Raw genomic sequence first — 20,019 nt, forward strand, 5'->3', positions numbered from 1 at the left:
CTTCAATGCTTAATACTTTCACCCCCACCCCTCTGACAACACTCAATCCCCTCACATTCCCCCTGCAATGCTCAATCCCTCCTCCTTGGCAGTGCTCAATCCTTTCACCCCGTGACAATGCTCAGTCCCCCATCCTCAATGATGCCCCCCACTCCCGACATATTCAAACCCCATCGCACAAAAGTTCTTAACCACAGCCCCCCCCCCCCCCCCCCCCCCCCTTCCCCCCATGCATGACTGTGCTCACCCTACCTCTCTCCCATACCCAACAACAATGCTGACTCTTGCAACATTGGCTGGGCAGTGTCACGGATTTCAGAAGGCGAGTTAGGAGAGGCGGAGCAGGAGGGGTGGTGTGGATGAACTGTTTGGGTGGTGGGGGCTAAAAATTGCCGGGGTGGGGGAGGAACATTGGTTGGGTTGATGAAGTGCTGTTATATCCAGCTGATGTACATGAGTTATGCTGGCTGTATAACTGCTTTGAAATGTTCTAAGTAAATGTGTAAGAACCAGAATAAGTAGAGGTCAAATAGCCCAGGTCTTTGTGGCTATGACCACCTGATCCCACTGCCATTGGAATCATGGAGCAGTCTGGGTGGAGTGAAGCTGGTAAAGAAGTTGAAAGCTCCGTGTAAGTACTGCAGATGAGCGCATATTCGGATTTCCTCAGGGTCCTGACATGCTTCAATGTCCATGTAGGAAGACCTGGGCCAATGTGAGTTCGGGAAATCCACCAGCATGGTGGCGCAGTGGTTAGCACTGCTGCCTCACGGCGCCGACGTCCCAGGTTCGATCCCGGCTCTGGGTCACTGTTCATCTGGAGTTTGCACATTCTCCCCGTGTTTGCATGGGTTTCGCCCCCACAACCCATGATGTGCAGGCTTGGTGGATTGACCATGCTAAATTGCCCCTTCATTGGAAAAAATGAATTGGGTACTCTAAATTTATACGGGGCTGGTTTAGCACACTGGGCTAAATCGCTGGCTTTTAAACAGACTGAGGCAGGTCAGCAGCACGGTTCAATTCCTGTACCAGCCTCCCCGAACAGGCTCCGGTATGTGGCAACTAGGGGCTTTTCACAGTAACTTCATTGAAGCCTACTTGTGACAATAAGCGATTTTCATTTCATTTTTTTCATTTAATCTCCTAAAGCAGTGTGCTTTTCCCATCATCGCATCACGCTTCATCGCAAACTCCAAGATACTGTTTAAATACACGTTTCTTACAGCTGGTTAACTGAGATGTCCTAATCTTAAAACACCCTCTCCAATTATAACCAGAGAGCAAAATTCATTACTTTATTTTAGTTGATTTGATATTTTTTGACTTCGAGATACTTCCATCTGCCATGCTGCTTCTTGGTAAATTTAGAGCACTCCTATCAAATAAAGGCTATTTTCCCAATTCCCTTCTGCCACTGTTCTTTATAGCTCATAGAGTATGCTCTTTTAAAAAAAAAAATGCACCCATCCTTACTGCTCTGCCCCCCGATCCATCCAAATAAATGCTTTCATTTCATCATCATCAGCTCACCAAGTGATGGGCCCCAGATATTTTTCTGGCAATAGTAGGGACGATTTGTGCATCCAGAACCTGCCATGCCCCTTAGCCAAGATGTTTCAGTACAGCTACAACACTAGCACCTACCCAGTAATGTGGAAAATTGCCCAGGGATGTCCTGTATCCAAAAAGCAGGACAAATGCAACCTGGCCAATTACAGTCCTATCATTCAACTCTTGATCATCAGTAAAGTGATGGAAGGGGTCATCAACAGTGCAATGAAGTGGCACTTGTTTAGCAATAACCTACTCACTGACAGTCAATTTGAGTCCGTTTGTGCAACTCGGCTCCTGATCTCATTGCAGCCTTGGTTCAAACAAGGACAAAAGAGCTGAAATCCAGATGTGAGGTGAGAGTGACTGCACTTGACATCAAAGCGCATTCGACTGAGTATGGCATCATAGAGCCCTAGCAAAATTGGCATCAATAGGAATCGGGGGAAGACCCTCACGTGGTTGGAGTCATACCTGGCACAAAGGATGATGGCTGTGGCTGTTGGAGGTCAATCATCTCAGCTCCAGGGCATCACTAGGAGTTCCTCAGGAGAGTGTCCTAGGCCCAACCATCTTCAGCTGCTTCATCAGTCAACTTCCGTCAAAAGGTCGAAAGTGGAGACGTTCGCTGATGATTACGCAATGTTCAGCACCATTCACGACTCTATAGACACTGAAACAGCCCATGTCCAAATGCAGCAAGACCTGGACAATATCCAGACTTGGGCTGACAAGTAATTTGCACGTCACACAAATGCCCGGCAATGACCATCTCCCACAAGGGAGAATCTAACCATCGTTCCTTGACATTTGATGACATTATTGCCAGTGAATTGCCCCGCAAACAACAATCTGGAGTTAGAATATAGAACATACAGTGCAGAAGGAGGCCATTCGGCCGGTCGAGTCTGCACCGACCCCCTTAAGCCCTCACTTCCACCCTTTCCCCGTAACCCAATAATCCCTCCTAACCTTTTGGACACTAAGGGCAATTTATCATGGCCAATCCACCTAACCTGCACATCTTTGGACTGTGGGAGGAAACCGGAGCACCTGGAGGAAACCCACGTAGACAATGGGAGAACGTGCAGACTCCGCACAGACAGTGACCCAGCGGGGTTTCGAACCTGGGACGCTGGCGCTGTGAATTCACAGTGTTAGTCACTTGTGCTACCGTGCTGCCCTCAAATTGTTACTATTGACGAGAAGCTGAACTGGACGAGCCATATAACTATCATGGCCACGTCAGAGGCTAGGAGTCCTGCGGTGCATACTCATCACCTGACTCCCTAAATCTGTCCATCATCTCCAAGGCACAAGTCAGGAATGTAATGGAATATTCTCCATTTGCCTGGATCAGTGCATCTTCATCAACACTCAAGAAGCTTGATGCTACCCAGGACAAAGCAGTTTGCTTGATTGACATTCCTTCCATGAAGATTCAATCCCTGCACTGCCAATGAGCAGTGTATACCATCACCAAAATGCACTGCAAAAACTCACCCAGGCTCTTTAGGCAGCACCTTCCACAACCATTACCACTGCCATCTAGAGGGGAAGGACAGTAGATACCTGGAAACACCACCACTTGCACATTCCCCACCAAACCACATACCATCCTGACTATATTGCCATTTCTTTATTATCACAGGGTCAAAATCCTGGACCTCCCTCCGTCACAGTACTGTGGGTCTGCCTACATCACATGGACTGCAGCAGTTCAGCAAGCCAGCTCACCACCACCTTCTCAAGGACGATTAGGAATTGGCAATTAATGCTGGTCTAGCCAGCGAAGCCCACATCCCTTGAATGAATATAAAAAAATATAAACTGCAGATCTACCTTTTCAAGAGCACCACCACAGACAATCTGCTTGTTAAGTGTACAGTATTTACTGTGTCTCACTACTGATATTACACTTCGTGATTGACTTAAATTTCATATTTATAACATTTTTACAATCAGATCTCCAGGATTTCCCTCGATACTGCCTACTCCACAGCTGGTCGGAAAATATGCGGATCGCCTTCTCCCCATACCCATACTCTACCCCCGGCTCCTGCCGCAGCTGACCGACCGCCCTTCCCATCGTGAACCAGTCAAACTGCTGTGCAGCCTCTTTCTTTCTGCCAGCATCTCCTTCATGAGGGCACAGAGTACAGCCTATCCACCTTAACTATCTTAACCAACAACCGCTGCTTCTCCTCCCTCCCCGACCTGTCATTATGAGCCCTGAACAAAATGACCCCCCCCACCCACCCCTTGGGTGGACCAACGCTTTCAATTTCCTCCGAAAACGTGGCTGCTGATAACTCTTCTTTCAGATCGAACTCAACGTAATTCTTAATCGCCACCATCACATTCCCACAGAACTACTTGTCTGCCAAAAGCCCCGAATACAACCTCTACTCCCACCTCTGCTGCCTGACCCGAACAAAGTCTCCCATCTAGATAGTGCGGAGCGTGGTCCAAAATCACTTTTCCTGCATATTCCGCTCCTTCCACTCCCATCAGCACAGCCCGGCTCACCACGAAAAACTCAGTCCGGAAATGTACCTGTATTACATGCAACAAGAAGGAGTACTGCCTCTCTCCCGGATGGCCCAAACCTCCACTGATCTACCACCCCAATCCTCTCCATTTACACTCCCAGCTCTCATGGCATTTTCAACCTCCACACCGACTTCGGACTCAACCTATCCACCCTCGGCTCCAGCACACAATTAAAATTCCCCTCCCCAATAATTAGCACGAGTCCAAGTCCAGGATCGCTCCCAATAGCCTATTCCTGAATTTGGCCTCACATTCACCAATATCACAGGAGTTGCCACTAGCACCCCACTCACTGTCACAACCCCCCCCCCAACCCGGTCCTGCACCATCCTAGCCCCAGTAAACCTCATTTTCTTATTCAGCAGTTTAGCGATCCCCCTTGACTCCGAGTCAAACCCTCGTGGAACACTTGGCCCACCCATACTTTCCTCTGCCTCATCTGATCTTTCAGCTGGAGATGTGTCTCCTCCAGGAAAATTACCGCTGCTCTCAAACTTTTCAAGTGCGTGAACACCCAGCACCGCTTAACTGGCCCATTCCATGTCACGATTCTTACTGGAGGAGTCGCCGATCATCACCCTTGGGCTCCTCTCTCTCTCTCTCTCTCTCTCTCTCTCTCTCTCTCTCTCTCTCTCTCTCTCTCTCTCTCTTCCCCCCCCCGCCCCGCCCCGCCCATTCCTTGGCCAAACTAACTCTACATAACCGCCATGTACCATCCCCTCCACCACCCCACTCTCCCAACACCCCTCCCTCCCCACATCTCTTCTTCTCCCCTCCCCCACAATGACTAACCACTGCAGCCCCCCCCACTTCATTTCCGTTCATGAGCATTTCTTGCGAGCGTGGCGACTCCCACTTGAAGGCCCTAAACCGTCACTACCCCCTCTACCCATCTCTCCTGTACCCTCCCATTGCTTCTCTCCAGTCCTTTGCCCCACCCTCCCATTAATCCAATGCAAGAAATATTAGCCCAAAATGGCCCCCATACAGAACATTCTTGAACAGACCCACAATAAACCCACATGCACTGGACAGAGCATAACAAACAGAGTGCAATACAATTGGACCCCCAGCATCGAAGGGCCCCCCGACCCTGACCAAAAATTTGGACGGGTACAACATCCTAATCCGGGTCTGCAGCTGGTACAACACTGCCATGGCCTTTTTGAATCTTGACCATCTCTTGACCTGCGCTGCACCTTGATGAATCCGGATTCGGTTTGCTTCCAAATCGAAATCCCGTTGCTTCTGACCCACCTCAGGTGCTTCTCCTAACCTGGAACTTGTGCATACGTACAATCACTGCCCGCGCAGCTCCTCCACTCTTGGCTTCTGCCTCAGGGATCTATGGGCCCGGTCCACCTCCGGGGAATTGTCCAGCACCTTCTCGTCCACCAATCCGGCCAGCATCCCCTCGACGGAGCCCTCGTTCTCTCCATTCCCTGTGGTAGGCCTATAATGCAATAATTTTGCTGCCTGGACTTGTTTTCCTGGTCCTCAACTTTGCTTGCAGTGTTTTACACATGTCCCCCAGGATTGCCATCTCCGCTTCCAACGATGCAATCTGGTCACCCTGGTTGGACACCACCTTCTCTACCTCTTGGATCATTGCCCCCTGCAGCTTCAGGCTCTTCTCCACCCGTTTCAAAGTCCAGTGAAGAGGTTCCACTGCCCCCTCAATTGCCTTTCACCAGACACTCTGCACTTATTTTTGCTGCTGCTGAAATTGTCCTTAATAACAATAATCTTTGGGACTTCCGGTGACGGCCATGATGGAGTAGCCCCCCCCCCCCCCCCCCCCCCCCCCCCCCCCCCCCCATCCCCGATGTATGGACAGCTGGCCCAGCAGTGGCCGTGTGAAACGAATTAGTCCCGATAGAGGGAAGCGAGGGGAGCTGGCAGTGCGGCGAAGCACGGCAGACGGCAAGAACCAGGGCACGGAGGCTCACTGGCCGAAGGAGCAGCAGATAGAGTTTTCCAGAGTTGCTTTGCCGAGCTGAAAAGGGATACGCTTGACCCGATGAAAGCATCGATATTGACCAAATGGTCGTGACTCAGGCGGCTTAGGGGAAAGCGATTCAGGAGATCGAGTTAAAACTCTCCAACCAAGAGGATGAGATACCTGCACAGAGCCCTTGCAAGGAAGCCCAAGGTGAATGACGCGCCGGGGCCATGGTGGTTCGTTTTCACAGTTTTTCAGATAAGGAGCGCGTCTTACGGTGGGCCAAGAAGGAACGGAGCAGCAAGTGGGAGAACAGTGAGGTGCGCATCTATCAGGACCTGGCAGCGGAGCTGGCCAAGAGACGTGCGGGGTTCAACTGGGCAAAGGCGACTCTCTTTAAGAAAGGGGTGAAGTTTGGGGTCTTATACCCAGCGAGGCTGTGGGTAACGCATGAAGATCGACACTGCTATTTTGAGTCGCCAGATGATGTTTGGACATTTATTAAAGAGAAGAAGTTAAAAGACACTTAAGCTTTGAAGATGGGATGTGGCGGTGGTTTGTAATTGTGTTCTGTTTTAAACAAGATTGTATTTAGTCTTGGGTGAAAGAGTGGGCTGGAGGGTTGGTTGGAGGGTGTTTTGTTTAGCAGGGAATTGATACGGGGGGGTGGGGGGGCTGAAGTTAGCATTATCCTTTGGGAGACTGGGTTTTGTTTTAAGTGAGTGTGTCTGTTCTGCTTTACGGTTATGTAATGTATTCTTGAGAGCTGTTGTAATCCAGGCTGATTACGTGGAACGTGAGAGGTCTGAATGGGCCAGTTAAGAGATCACACGTGTTCACGCATTTAAAGGGACCAAAGGCAGACGTGGCAATGCTTCAGGAGACACATCTCAAGGTCACAGACCAGATGAGATTAAGGAAGGGTTGGGTTAGTCAGGTGTTCCACTCAGGGCTGGACTCGAAGACCAGGCAGGTTGCAATTTTGATCAGTAAGCGAGTGGCATTTGAGGCTGGGAGAATTGTGGCCGATAAAGGGGGTTGGTACATAATGGCGAGTGGGAAGCTGGAGGGGGTCCGAGTCGTGCTCGTGAACGTCTACGCCCCGAACTGGGACGACGTGGATTTTATGAGGCACGTGTTAGGCAAAATCCAGGACCTTGAGTCACACAACTTGATCATGGTGGGGGGGGACATCAATACGGTTATTGAACCTGAATTGGACTGCTCAAAATCCAGGACAGGGAAGAGGCTGACGGCGGCAAAGGAATTGAAGGGCTTTATGGAGCAGATGGGGGGGCGTGGACCCCTGGAGGTTTGGCACGGCTGAGGGTAAAGGAGTTTTCCTTTTCCTCCCACGTCCACAAAGTTTATTCCCGTATTGACTGTTTTGTTCTGGGCAGGGCGTTGATCTTGAAGGTGGCGGGGACGGAATACTTGGCGACTACAGTCTCGGACCATGCCCCGCACTGGGTGGATTTGCGGCTTAGGGTGGAGAGAGAGCAGCGTCCGCTGTGGAGACTGGATGTGGGTTTGTTAGCGGATGAGGTGGTTTGCGGGTGGGTAAATAAGAGTATCCAGAACTACCTGTAAACAAGCGACACGTGAGCGACTAAGACCCCGCGAGTAAGGAGAGTGCTGCTGGAACGCAGTCGAGGGGAGGGTGGGTTGGCGTTGCCGAACTTTTGCAACTACTACTTGGGCGGCCAACATAGTCATGATTAGGAAGTGGGTATTGGGGGAGGGGTCGGCATGGGAGCGGTTGGAGGCGGTGTCATGTAAAGGCACCAGTTTGGGAGCGCTGGTAACTCTGTCGTTCTCGCCAGCCCGTTACTCCACAAGTCCAGTGGTGGTGGCCGCACTGAAGATCTGGGGGCAATGAAGGAGACGCAAGAGGATGGAAGGCGTGTCGGTCTGGACCCCGAGATGTAATAACCACAGGTTTCTACCGGGCAGGATGAATGGTGGGTTTCAGAGCTGGCAGAGGGCGGGTATCAAAAGGATGGGTGACCTGTTTATAGATGGGAGCTTTCCCAGCCTGGAGGCGCTGGAGGACAAATTTAAACTGTCGCCAGGGATCGGCTTTAGATATTTACAAGTGCGGGCCTTCCTGAGAAAACGCGTGGTGGCCCTCCCGCTTCTGCCGCCACAGGGGGATACAGGACAGGGTAGTTTCCGGTACCTGGGTGAGGGAGGGGAAGCTATCGGACATATACCAGGAACTGCTGGAAGCGGAGGAAACCCCGGTGGGGGAACTTGAGGGCAAATGGGAGGAGGAGTTAGGAGGAGAGTTAAAGCCGGGTCTGTGGGCGGAAGCCGTAAGTAGGGTCAATTCCTCCTCATCATGTGCTAGGCTCAGTTTAATCCAGTTTAAGGTGGCCCACTGGGCCCACATGACGGTGGCGAGGATAAGTAAGTTTTTTGGGGTAGAAGACAGATGTGCGAGATGTGCGGGAAGCCCAGCAAACCATGTCCATATGTTTTGGGCATGCCCGAAGCTTGGAGGATTCTGGCAGGGGTTTGCCAAGGCAATGTCCAAGGTGCTAGGTACGCGGGTGGTGCTGACTCCAGAGGTGGCGCTCTTTGGAGTGTCAGAAGACCCGGAAGTTCAGGGAGTGAAAGAGGCCGACGTTCTGGCCTTTGCCTCCCTGGTAGCCCGGAGACAGATCCTTTTAATGTGGACGGACTCGAAACCCCCCCGAGTGGAGAGACCTGGGTTACCGACATGGCTGGGTTTCTCAGCCTCGAGAAAATAAAGTTTGCCTCAAGAGGATCAATGCTTGGGTTCTCCCGGAGGTGGCAGCCGTAGCTTCAGAATGGAGCCTGCTGGGACATGGTCTGCTGCTTGTTTCTGCTGTTCCTCACCGAAAGTTGGCAATAAACCATTTGACTCAAAAAAAACCCCCAAATAAATAATAATAATCTTTATTATCACAAGTCGGCTTACATTAACACTGCAATGAAGTTACTTTGAAAAGCCCACAGTCGCTACATTCCGGCGGCTGTTCGGGCGCAGAGGGAGAATTCAGAATGTCCAATTCACCTAACAAGTACATCTTTCGGGACTTGTGGAAGGAAACCCGAGCACCTGGAGGAAACCCACGCAGACACGGAGAACGTGCAGACTCCGCACAGACAGTGACACAAGCAGGAATTGAACCTGGAACCCTGGTGCTGAAGAAGCAACAGTGCTAATCACTGTGCTACCGTGCTGCCAATGAAGCTCATCAACTCCTCCATTGGCAGCTTTCCAGTCAACAATGACCCTTCCCCTCCACCATTTTCCCAATTGATGCTGCTCCCACTGTCTTCTGTCAAGTTTGATAGCCCACAGACATGCCCATCCGTGGGAGAACTGATCCCGTTCTGCTCAATTATTACGGCAAAATTCCCCAAGGTTCAGGTAAAAGGGACTAAAACCAACACCTTCAAGCAGGAGCCACCCTGTGTGTGACCACTCACTCCAAGGCTGCCACCGGATTTCTAATTGTTTGCACTTTGGCGTATTTGAGTAGTGTGCCCTTGGGAGAAGCATAGGATCAGTGATGACGAGGGCAACACGGTTGCGCAGTGGTTAGCACTGCTGTCTCACAGCACCGAGATCCCAGGTTTGATCCCAGCTCTGGGTCATTGTCCGTGTATAGTTTGCATATTCTCCCCGTGTTGGCGTGGGTTTCGCCCCCTCAACCCAAAGATGTGCAGGCTAGGTGGATTGGCCACGCTAAATTGCCCCTTAATTGTAAAAAATAAATTGGGTATTCTAAATTTATATTTAAAAAAAGAATCAGTGATGATTACTTCTGTTTAATTGCAAAAGTCTGTACTCCAGAAGCTCCTGTCTGTTTCAGAGGAATATGACAGCGAGTGCAAGTGATTTTGAGGTCATTACTGCTGCAAAATCCAGGTCTTCTTATGTTTTAGCTCATTTAAAGAGCTATCATGCTGAGTTTGAGAGAATTAGCAACTGCACTTGTGCATCCGGTTTGCAGCTTGTAGCATGACACGGTTTGAGCATGTGCTCTGTGGAGAATTTCCTGGCACAGATCACTGTGATTCTTTCAAGCCATCCCGCAACTTGACTTTTCAAGCTGCAACCTTAATTGAATTTACTGCTTCAAATAATTTAACATAATTGAGGTAAGGTTTCATAACAAAAAAAACTCTAGGAAAGACAGAGTGAACTGACTCCAGCCAAGCGGGCGGGGGAGGGGATGACAGAATTGCTAAATGCAATCTCTAAAGCTGCAACACAAATTTGCCTTTCATGAAATAAAAGCAAATTTGACCCGTTTATGCATCACTAATTAATGATCCATACATATGCTGTATGAGGAATTCAAAAAAGCTTTATCATCTGAAAAATGCCACTGGAGATCTGGACGTGTATGTTTGTGTATGTGAGGGCACAGTATACATTCTGCAAACAATTCAAACCATTGAATATTTTGTATCCTTTGAACCCCAGACAGCATCTTTTGCATATTGTTGTGCGAAGCAGTTGTCTTGTGTTTTAATTAAGTAATCCTGTCTTAGCTGATGTTGAGTTGGAGGTGTTTTTCATGACTAATGCATGGTGGTGAATCATTGTTATGTAAGCTCCACTTGACGTACTGTGACTGCAGCATCTATTGTCCAGAAAATAATACGTTTTTTAAGCCAATAGGCATTATATGTGATGTGACTAAGCCTCAGATATAATGAGGTATTTGAATGCTATGTTTGAACGATGCATACTGTGCACTATATTTTCTTAGGACAATTGTCACATTGCTGGTGTTGTGTGCTTTAATTATATTGAATTTATGTGGGGCAGATTTCATCGCTGAAGACACAGATCGCAAATCAGGAATCAGATATGCAATCCCAGGAAGAGGAGCTAAACAAAGCCAAGGTAGAGCTGAATAAACTGCAACAGGAGGAAGTACAATTAGAACAGAGTATTGAGGCTGGCAAAGTCCAACTTGAGACTATCATTAAATCGCTGAAATCTACCCAGGATGAAATTAATCAGGTGAGAATTGTATATATCTGCTGCTCTTCCCTGTATTTCAGCCTTTCAGTGTCTCCCTCTGTCTCGGTAGTTTTTAAAAAAAAAAGGAGGATAATATGATAAATATGATGTCTCTTCGTATTTGAAGATGAAATGCATTTTTGAAAGAACCATTGATTTCAGTTTTAGATTCCTAAATTGGTGGGGGCAGGAAGAACCAACCAAAACGGGGAAGTCTCACCCTCCACGTTCTGGGAGTCGCTTAAAACCGTGATTAGAAGGGAAATTAGCGCCTTTAAAGCGCAAAGGGATAGAGAGGAGAGAACGGCTAGGCAGCAGCTGGCCAACTCCATACTGGAGGTAGACCGTAAATACTCCGAGGCCCCGACCGTACAGCTCTTGGCAGAGAGGAAAAAGCTACAAATGAACTTTGATCTGCTCTCCATGAGGAAAGCAGTGCACCAACTCTGCCAGGAATGGGGGAACCTATACGAACACGGGGACAAAGCCAGCCACCTGTTGGCACACCAGCTGAGAAAGCAGGCAGCCACCAGAGAGATTGCGCAAATTAGGGACAGCAGAGGCACACTGGAAACGGACCCAGGCAAGGTTAACAAGACTCTCAAGGACTTTTACCAGGGGACTACACCTCTGAGCCCGCACCAGGTGACTTGGGGATGAAACAGTTCCTCGATGAACTGGAACCTGACCAGTCTGATAGAGGAAGTCAAAAAGGACCTGTAAAGATAGAACACACACCCACTCTCCCTGGCAGGGAGAGTACAGACGATCAAAATGAACGTACTGCCCAGATACCTCTTCCTACTAGGATCCATCCCGATCTGTATCCCCAACTCACTGGACAAATTAATCATGGCATTCGTATGGGGGGGGGGAGGGGGGGGGGGGGGGGGGAGAGAATGCTAGGATCACAAAGAAGAAAACAAAATCCAGGGGAGGGCTAGCCCTCCCAAACAATTCTACCACTGGGCAGCGATTGCGGAAAGAGTGATGGGATTGATAAAGGAGCCAGAGGCCGAGTGGGTGCGTGCGTGCGGAGCAGGCCTCCTGCAAGGGGACCTCTCTCTGGGCCCTCGCCACGGCGACATTCCCATCCCCTCCCAAGAAACTCTCCAGCAGCCCAGTGGTGATAGCCACCCTCCAGGCGTGGAACCAACTACGGCAGCAATTCGGACTGACTGAAATGTCCGCCAAAGCCCCCATCTGCAATAACCACAGATTAACACCAGCACTCACTGACGCCACCTTCCAAAGGTGGAGACAGGACGGGGGGACATTGACAGTCAGGGACCTATACACTGACGGTAGGTGGAGACAGGATGGTGGGACATTGACAGTCAGGGACCTATACACTGACGGTAGGTGGAGACAGGACGGGGGGAACATTGACAGTCAGGGATCTATACACTGACGGTAGGTGGAGACAGGACGGGGTGGACATTGACAGTCAGGGACCTATACACTGACGGTAGGTGGAGACAGGACGGGGGGAACATTGACAGTCAGGGACCTATACACTGACGGTAGGTGGAGACAGGACGGGGGGGGACATTGACAATCAGGGACCTATACACTGACGGTAGGTGGAGACAGGACGGGGGGGACATTGACAGTCAGGGACCTATATACTGACGGTAGGTGGAGACAGGACGGGGGGACATTGACAGTCAGGGACCAATACACTGACGGTAGGTGGAGACAGGACGGAGGGACATTGACAGTCAGGGACCTATACACTGACGGTAGGTGGAGACAGGACGGGGGGGACATTGACAGTCAGGGATCTATACACTGACGGTAGGTGGAGACAGGACGGGGGGGGCATTGACAGTCAGGGACCAATACACTGACGGTAGGTGGAGACAGGACGGAGGGACATTGACAGTCAGGGGCCTATACACTGACGGTAGGTGGTGACAAGACGGAGGGACATTGACAGTCAGGGACCTATACACTGAAGGTAGGGTTGCAACACTGGAAGAACTGATGCAGATATTCCAATTAGCTAAAGGCATAGGAGACAAGGACATACCCGCGACCACCACGACAGACACTATTAAAAGAGCTACTGGACGCAGCCATCCAAGGCAGAGGGAACCGTAGTGACATGTATGAATGACTTCCAGAGAGGGCCGACACCGAACTGGACATGACAAGGTGGAAATGGGAGGAAGATTTGGGGTGGAAATAGGGTGAGGATTCTGGAGCGAAGCACTGTACAGGGTCAACTCTACCTCCACGTGTGCGAGGCTCAACCTAATGCAGCTAAAAATGGGACATAGAGCCCACTTGACCAGAACCCGAATGAGTAGGTTCTTCCTGGAGGTGGAGGATAGATGTTAACGGTGCCAAGGAGGCCCAGCCAACCACACCCACATGTTCTGGTCTTGCCCCAGACTTGCTGGGTACTGGATAGCCTTCTTCGAGGCAATGTCCAAAGTGGTGGGGATGAGGGTGGAGCCATGCCCGAATGTGGAGGTCAGACTAGCCAGATCTCTTCATGGGGAGGAGGGCGGATGCCCTTGCCTGTGCCTCCCTGATTGCCCGCCATTGAATCCTGCTCAGCTGGCAGTCAGCAGCACCGCCTAAAGCCGACCTATCAGATTTTCTCCAAATGGAGAAAATCAATTTCACCATTCGTGGGTTGGAAGAGGGCTTCCAGGTAACATGGGAGCCATTCACCCGACTGTTCCGAGACCTGTTTGTGGCCAACACATAAATAAATAAATAGCCAGGGAGAAATAGCCAGGACTGGAAAGAAAGAGGAAAGAGAGGGTGGACCAGGGGTGGGGGTGGTGGATGAGCAAGGTGAGGTGTGTCAGGTGGGTGTACCTTTAAGAAATGGGTGTCTATCAAATAGCTGCAGTGATGCAAGTGTGTGGGTGGAGCTCGGCTGTCTGTCTGTCTTTTACTTTGGTTTTTGAGCTGGCAGCTGCAGTGTGTTTGGTTTTGTTTTCAGAGGTGGATAGCTACATTCAAAGCAAGCAGCTGTATAATGATCTCTCTACAAGCTAAGGAATGTCTCCAGATCATTGATGATTTCAAAGTAATACCTGTTTCTGTAGAGCATTTAAACATGCTGTCTTTATTTTAAAAAGGATTTAACTTGTGGATGTTGTTTGGAAAGTTATCAAGGGTTATCTATAGAGTACTGTATCTTTCGGGGGGTGGTCAGGATTGGTAATTGATAAATTTTACTGTGTTTATAAAATGTTAATTGGATTCATAGAATAAACATTGTTTTGTTTTAAACATAATTTAGCTCTCTGTTGCATCACACCTGTAAAGTGGTCCTTGTGCTCCCCATAACCAAAATCTATTTAATGTTTTTGGTCAGGTGAACTCCATCATATATTTTGGTGTTCTCTAAATCCTGGCCCAGAATAGGTAGCAGAACCCAGCAAGGAAAATGGAAAACCAGCAGTGAAAATGGGGGGAAGGGAGGGGGTGTGGGTCAAGGAGATGGGAGCTGGAGGAGGGGGGTTGGGGGGGGGGGGGGGGGGATAGGGAGGATTGTACGCTGAGCCAGATGGCGACAAACTGTAGAGAAACCCAAGAAGAAACCTTTGGGACTGTACAATAAATGAAAACTAATGGCAATGTATATAATTTTGAAAATGCCAATAAAATGATAAAATAAAATTTGGGTTCTGCTAGAGCCACTCACCTCTTGACCTTGTTGCAGCCTTGGTTCAAACATGGACAGAAGTGCTGAATTCCTGAGGTGAGAGTGACTGTCCGTGATATCAATGCAGCATTTGACTGAGTGTGGCATTAAGAAGCCCTAGCAAAACTGGAGCCAATGGGAATTGGGGGAATGCTCTCGCTGGTTGGAGTCATAACTGGCACAAAGGAAGATGGTGTGTTGTTGGAAGTCAGTCACCTTAGCTCCAGGACATCCCTTCAGGAGTTCCTCAGGGTAGTGATCTAGGCCCAACCATCTCCAATTGCTTCATCAATGACCTGCCTTCCATCATAAGGTCAGAAGTGGGGATGTTAGCTGATAATTGTACGATGTTTAGCACCAATTGCAATTCCTTGGCTGCAGAAGCAGTCCATGTGTAAATGCAACTAGCCCTGGACAACATCCAGGCTTGGGCTGACAAGTGGCAAGTTACATTTGCGTCACAATGTGCCAGGCAATGACCATCTCCAAGAAGAGAGAACCTAACCATCGCCCCATGACATTCAATTACATTACCATCATTGAATTCCCCACTATCAATCCTGGGGGTTACCATTGACCAGAAACTGAACTGGACTAGCCATATAAATACTGTAGCTACAAGAGCACGTCAGAACAATCGGTTGCGGCGTTCCTGTGTGGTCTCGATCGTGGGAGAAGCACCCACCGGCTGTTATCAGCTGTTACATTGAGAATGACGGCTGCGACTTCCGGTGGCGGCCATGTGCAGGTAGGTCACGTTTACGGCAGCTCCCGCTGCTAACGGACCAACGGGCCCTTTCAAGGAGCTTTGACGACCCCTTTTCGGAACAAATCGGCAGGCAAACAGCGCTAGAAGGCTCCCCGCAGTAGTTTATGGAGGGGACCAGGAGCAGGATGGCTAAACAAACGAGCAACAAGAAGCGGCAAGAACGGACGCGGGAACAGAAAATGGCAGCCGGCTCGGATCAAGCAGCTTGGGCCCAGTGGTCGCGGGAACAGGAAGAGTTCCTGAGAAGTTGCTTTGCTGACCTGAAAACGGTTCCTATGAAGGTCTCAATGGAGAAAATAGTTGAGACCCAGAAAATGCAGGAGAAGGCGATCAAGGAGATTGAGAAAAAGGTCTTGGATAATGAGGACGAGATACTGGGCCTGACCGTCAGGGTGGAGGTGCACAACGCCCTACATAAGAGGTGGCAGGAGAGGCTGGAAGACCTTGAAAACAGGTCCAGGAGGCAAAACCTGTGCATTCTTGGCCTACCTGAGGGTGCGGAGGGCTTGGACGCGAGCGCATTCATGACCACGTTACTGGGGACCCTGATGGGGTCAGGAGCATTCCCTCGGCCTCTGGAACTAGATGGGGCGCACAGAGTCCTTGCAAGGAAGCCCAAAACGAATGAACCGCCGAGGGCCATGGTGGTACGATTCCACCCCTTCTCGGATAAGGAACGAGTCCTGCGATGGGCTAAAAAGGAGCGGAGCAGCAGGTGGGAGAACAGCGTACTCTGCATCTACCAGGACCTGGGAGCAGAACTGGCCAAGAGATGCGCTGGATTCAACCAGGCTAAGGCAGCCCTCCACAGCAAAGGGGTGAAGTTCGGGCTATTGCATTTGGCAAGGCTGTGGGTCACGTATCAAGATCGCCACCATTACTTTAATACACCGGACGAGGCGTGGAACTTTATCAAGCAAAAAAAGTTGGGCTCAACCTAAAGGCTAGCCATGCTGGGACGTTACTCTGGTGGGAATGGTAATTGCCGAGTAGCCAGAGGGAGCGACATTATGTTGTTCCCTCTTATTTTTGTTTGTTCCCTGTGTCTTTGGCCATGTTTTCGGCTTTTGTAGAGCTTGGCCGCAGAGGGAGGAGAGGGGCCCTACACATAGGGCTGCTCTCCTGGCAGCCGGAGCCATTTCTTTTGTGGGGTCGGGTTTGTGCCCAGGGTTTGTTGTTTGTTTCGTGGGGAGAGTGGGGCAGGAAATGTTCTTTGGGGCCCATTGAAGCAGATAAGCTGGGCTTTCCACAGGGAGGGAGGGGCCCGAAAAAACGAGGCATCTGAACAATCGGAGTCAGAAGCGGGGAGCGGCTGGGGTCAGCATGGGTCAGCTGACTCATGGAAGCGTAACGGGGGGAGAGCCCGTGTCAAGCGGGTGCTTGACTTGGTGGTTTGGGATCACGGGGCTGCTGGGGGGGGGGATGGGATGGGATGCTGCTTTGCTGACAGAAAAGGAGCCAACATGGGGAAATAGAGGGAGAGTCGGGAGGGGCCCAATAGGAGGGCTCGAGTAAGCGGGAGACGCGGGCTCAGGGCTGGCCAAAAAAGGAGATGGCTAATCGGCAGAGGAGGGGGGGGTTTAGCCCGCCATCCAGGCTGAGGGGCTGAAATGGGCCAGTCAAGAGGGCTTGCGTGTTCTCGCACTAAAGAGGTTAAAGGTAGACGTAGCCATGCTACAGTAGACGCACCTAAAACATAGAAAATACAGCACAGAACAGGCCCTTCGGCCCATGATGTTGTGCCGAACTTTTGTCTTAGATTAAGAACAAATTAATCTACACCCCAGCATTCTACCATAATCCATGTACCTACCCAATAGCCACTTGAAGGTCCCTAATGTTTCCGACTCAACTACTTTCACAGGCAGTGCCCCCACTACTCTCTGGGTAAAGAACCAACCTCTGACATCCCCCCCCCTATATCTTCCACCATTCACCTTAAATTTATGTCCCCTTGTAATGGTTTGTTCTACCCGGGGAAAAAGTCTCTGAATGTCTATCTATTCCCCTGATCATCTTATAAACCTCTATCAAGTCGCCCCTCATCCTTCTCCGTTCTAATGAGAAAAGGCCTAGCACCCTCAACCTTTCCTTGTGAGACCTACTCTTCATTCCAGGCAACATTCTGGTAAATTTCCTTTGCACCTTTTCCAAAGCTTCCACATCCTTCCTAAAATGAGGCGACCAGAACTGCACACAGTACTCCAAATGTGCCCTTACCAAGGTTTTGTACAGCTGCATTATCACCTCACGGCTCTTAAATTCAATCCCTCTGCTAATGAACGCTAGCAAACCATAGGCCTTCTTCACAGCTCTACCCACTTGAGTGGCAACTTTCAAAGACCTATGACATAGACCTCAAGATCTCTCTGCTCCTCTACATTGCCAAGAACCCTACCGTTAATCCTGTATTCCGCATTCATATTTGTCCTTCCAAAATGGACAACCTCACACTTTTCAGGGTTAAACTCCACCTGCCACTTCTCAGTCCAGCTCTGCATCCTATCTATGTCTCTTTGCAGCCGAAAACAGCCCTCCTCACTATCCACAACTCCACCGATCTTCGTATCGTCTGCGAATTTACTGATCCACCCTTCAACTCCCTCATTCAAGTCATTAATGAAAATCACAAATAGCAGAGGACCCAGAACTGACCCTGCGGAACGCCACTGGTAACTGGGCTCCAGGCTGAATATTTGCCATCCACCACCACTCTCTGACTTCTATCGGTTAGCCAGTTTGTTATCCAACTGGCCAAAGTTTCCACTATCCCATGCCTCCTTACTTTCTGCATAAGCCTACCATGGGGAACCTTATCAAAGGCCTTACTAAAATCTGTGTACACTGCATCCACTGCTTTACCTCCATCCACGTGCTTGGCCACCTCCTCAAAGAATTCAATAAGACTTGAGGCAAGACCTACCCCTCAGAAATCCGTGCTGACTATCCCTAATCAAGCAGTGTCTTTCCAGATGCTCAGAAATCCTATCCCTCAGTACCCTTTCTATTACTTTGCCTACCACCGAAGTAAGACTAACTGGCCTGTAATTCCCAGGGTTATCCCTGTTTCCTTTTTTGAACAGGGGCATGACATTCGCCACTCTCCAATCCCCTGGTACCACCCCTGTTGACAGTGAGGATGAAATTTCATCTCTTGCTTCCCATGGAATCCTTGGATATGTCGTGTCAGGCCTGGGGGACTTGACTATCATCAAGTTTTTCAAAATGCCCAACATCTTCCTTCCTAACAAGTATCTCCTCGTGCTTACCAGTCTGTTTCACACTGTCCTCTCCTACAATATGGCCCCCCTCATTTGTAAATACTGAAGAAAAGCACTCGTTCAAGACCTCTCCTATCTCTTCAGACTCAATACACAATCTCCCGCTACTGTCCTTGATCGGATCCACCCTCGCTCCAGTCATTCTCACATTTCTCACATATGTGTAAAAGGCCTTGGGGTTTTCCTTGATCCTACCCGCCAAAGATTTTTCATGCCCTCTCTTAGCTCTCCTAATCTCTTTCTTCAGTTCCCTCCTGGCTATCTTGTATCCCTCCAGTGCCCTGTCTGTTTCCTCAGCCTTACATAAGTCTCCTCCTTTCTCTTAACAAGACATTCAACCTCTCTTGTCAACCATGGTTACCTCATTCGACCATCTCTTCCCCGTCTGAAACTTGCAGACCAAACAAGATTGAGGAAAGGGTGGGTGGGCCAGGTGTTCCATTCGGGGTTGGATTCAAAGACCAGAGGAGTAGCAATCCTGGTCAGCAAACGGGTGGCTTTTGAGGCAGGGAATATTGTGGTTGACAAGGGTGGCAGATACATAATGGTCAGCGGGAAGCTGCAGGGGACTCGGGTAGTGCTCGTGAACATTTATGCCCCGAACTGGGAATTTATGAGACGCACGCTGGGTAAATTCCAGACTTAGACTCACACAATCTGATTATGGGGGGTGATTTCAGCACAGTCATAGACCCTGTATTGGACCGGTCAAACCCCAGGTCGGGGAAGCGACCAACGGCGGCTAAAGAACTGAGGGGATTCATGGCACAGGTGGGGGTTGTAGACCCGTGGAAATTCGCCTGACTGAGGGCGAAGGAGTTCTCTTTCTTTTCCCATGTCCACAAGGTTTACTCCTGCATAGATTTCTTTGTGATGAGCAGGGCGCTAATCCCTAGGGTGGAGAGGACAGAATATTTGGCCATTGCAGTCTCCGATCATGCTCCACACTGGGTGGATTTGCTTCTTGGGGTGGAGAGAGGTCAGCCCCCACTATGGAGGCTAGTTGGGCTGCTGGCAGACGACGAGGTTTGTGGGCAGATAAGGAGGAACATTAAAAACTATCTCGAAATTAATGATACGGGGGAGGTAGCGGCGTCCACGGTGTGGGAGGCCCTGAACGCAGTTATCAGAGGGGAGTTGATCTCTATCAGATCCCATAGAGAGAAGAAAGAAAGAGTGGAGAGAAAAAGGCTAGTTGAGGTGATACACAGAGTAGACAGGAGTTACGCGGAGACCCCCGTGACG

General features: G+C 49.9%; 1 protein-coding gene across 6 annotated transcripts in view; it reads left to right on the plus strand.

Annotated features, from left to right (window-relative positions):
* Nucleotides 1-20,019, plus strand: part of eps15l1a (epidermal growth factor receptor pathway substrate 15-like 1a) — a 584,484-nt gene that overhangs the window by 293,425 nt on the left and 271,040 nt on the right. For all 6 annotated transcript variants that reach the window (XM_038777805.1, XM_038777809.1, XM_038777810.1 and 3 more), the window contains one exon: nt 10,860-11,057. In XM_038777805.1, the coding sequence (XP_038633733.1) occupies nt 10,860-11,057 (198 nt within the window). The remainder of the gene's footprint in view (nt 1-10,859; nt 11,058-20,019) is intronic.

Source organism: Scyliorhinus canicula, chromosome 18 (genome assembly GCF_902713615.1).
Source record: "Scyliorhinus canicula chromosome 18, sScyCan1.1, whole genome shotgun sequence".
Classification (NCBI taxonomy): Eukaryota; Metazoa; Chordata; class Chondrichthyes; order Carcharhiniformes; family Scyliorhinidae; genus Scyliorhinus; species Scyliorhinus canicula.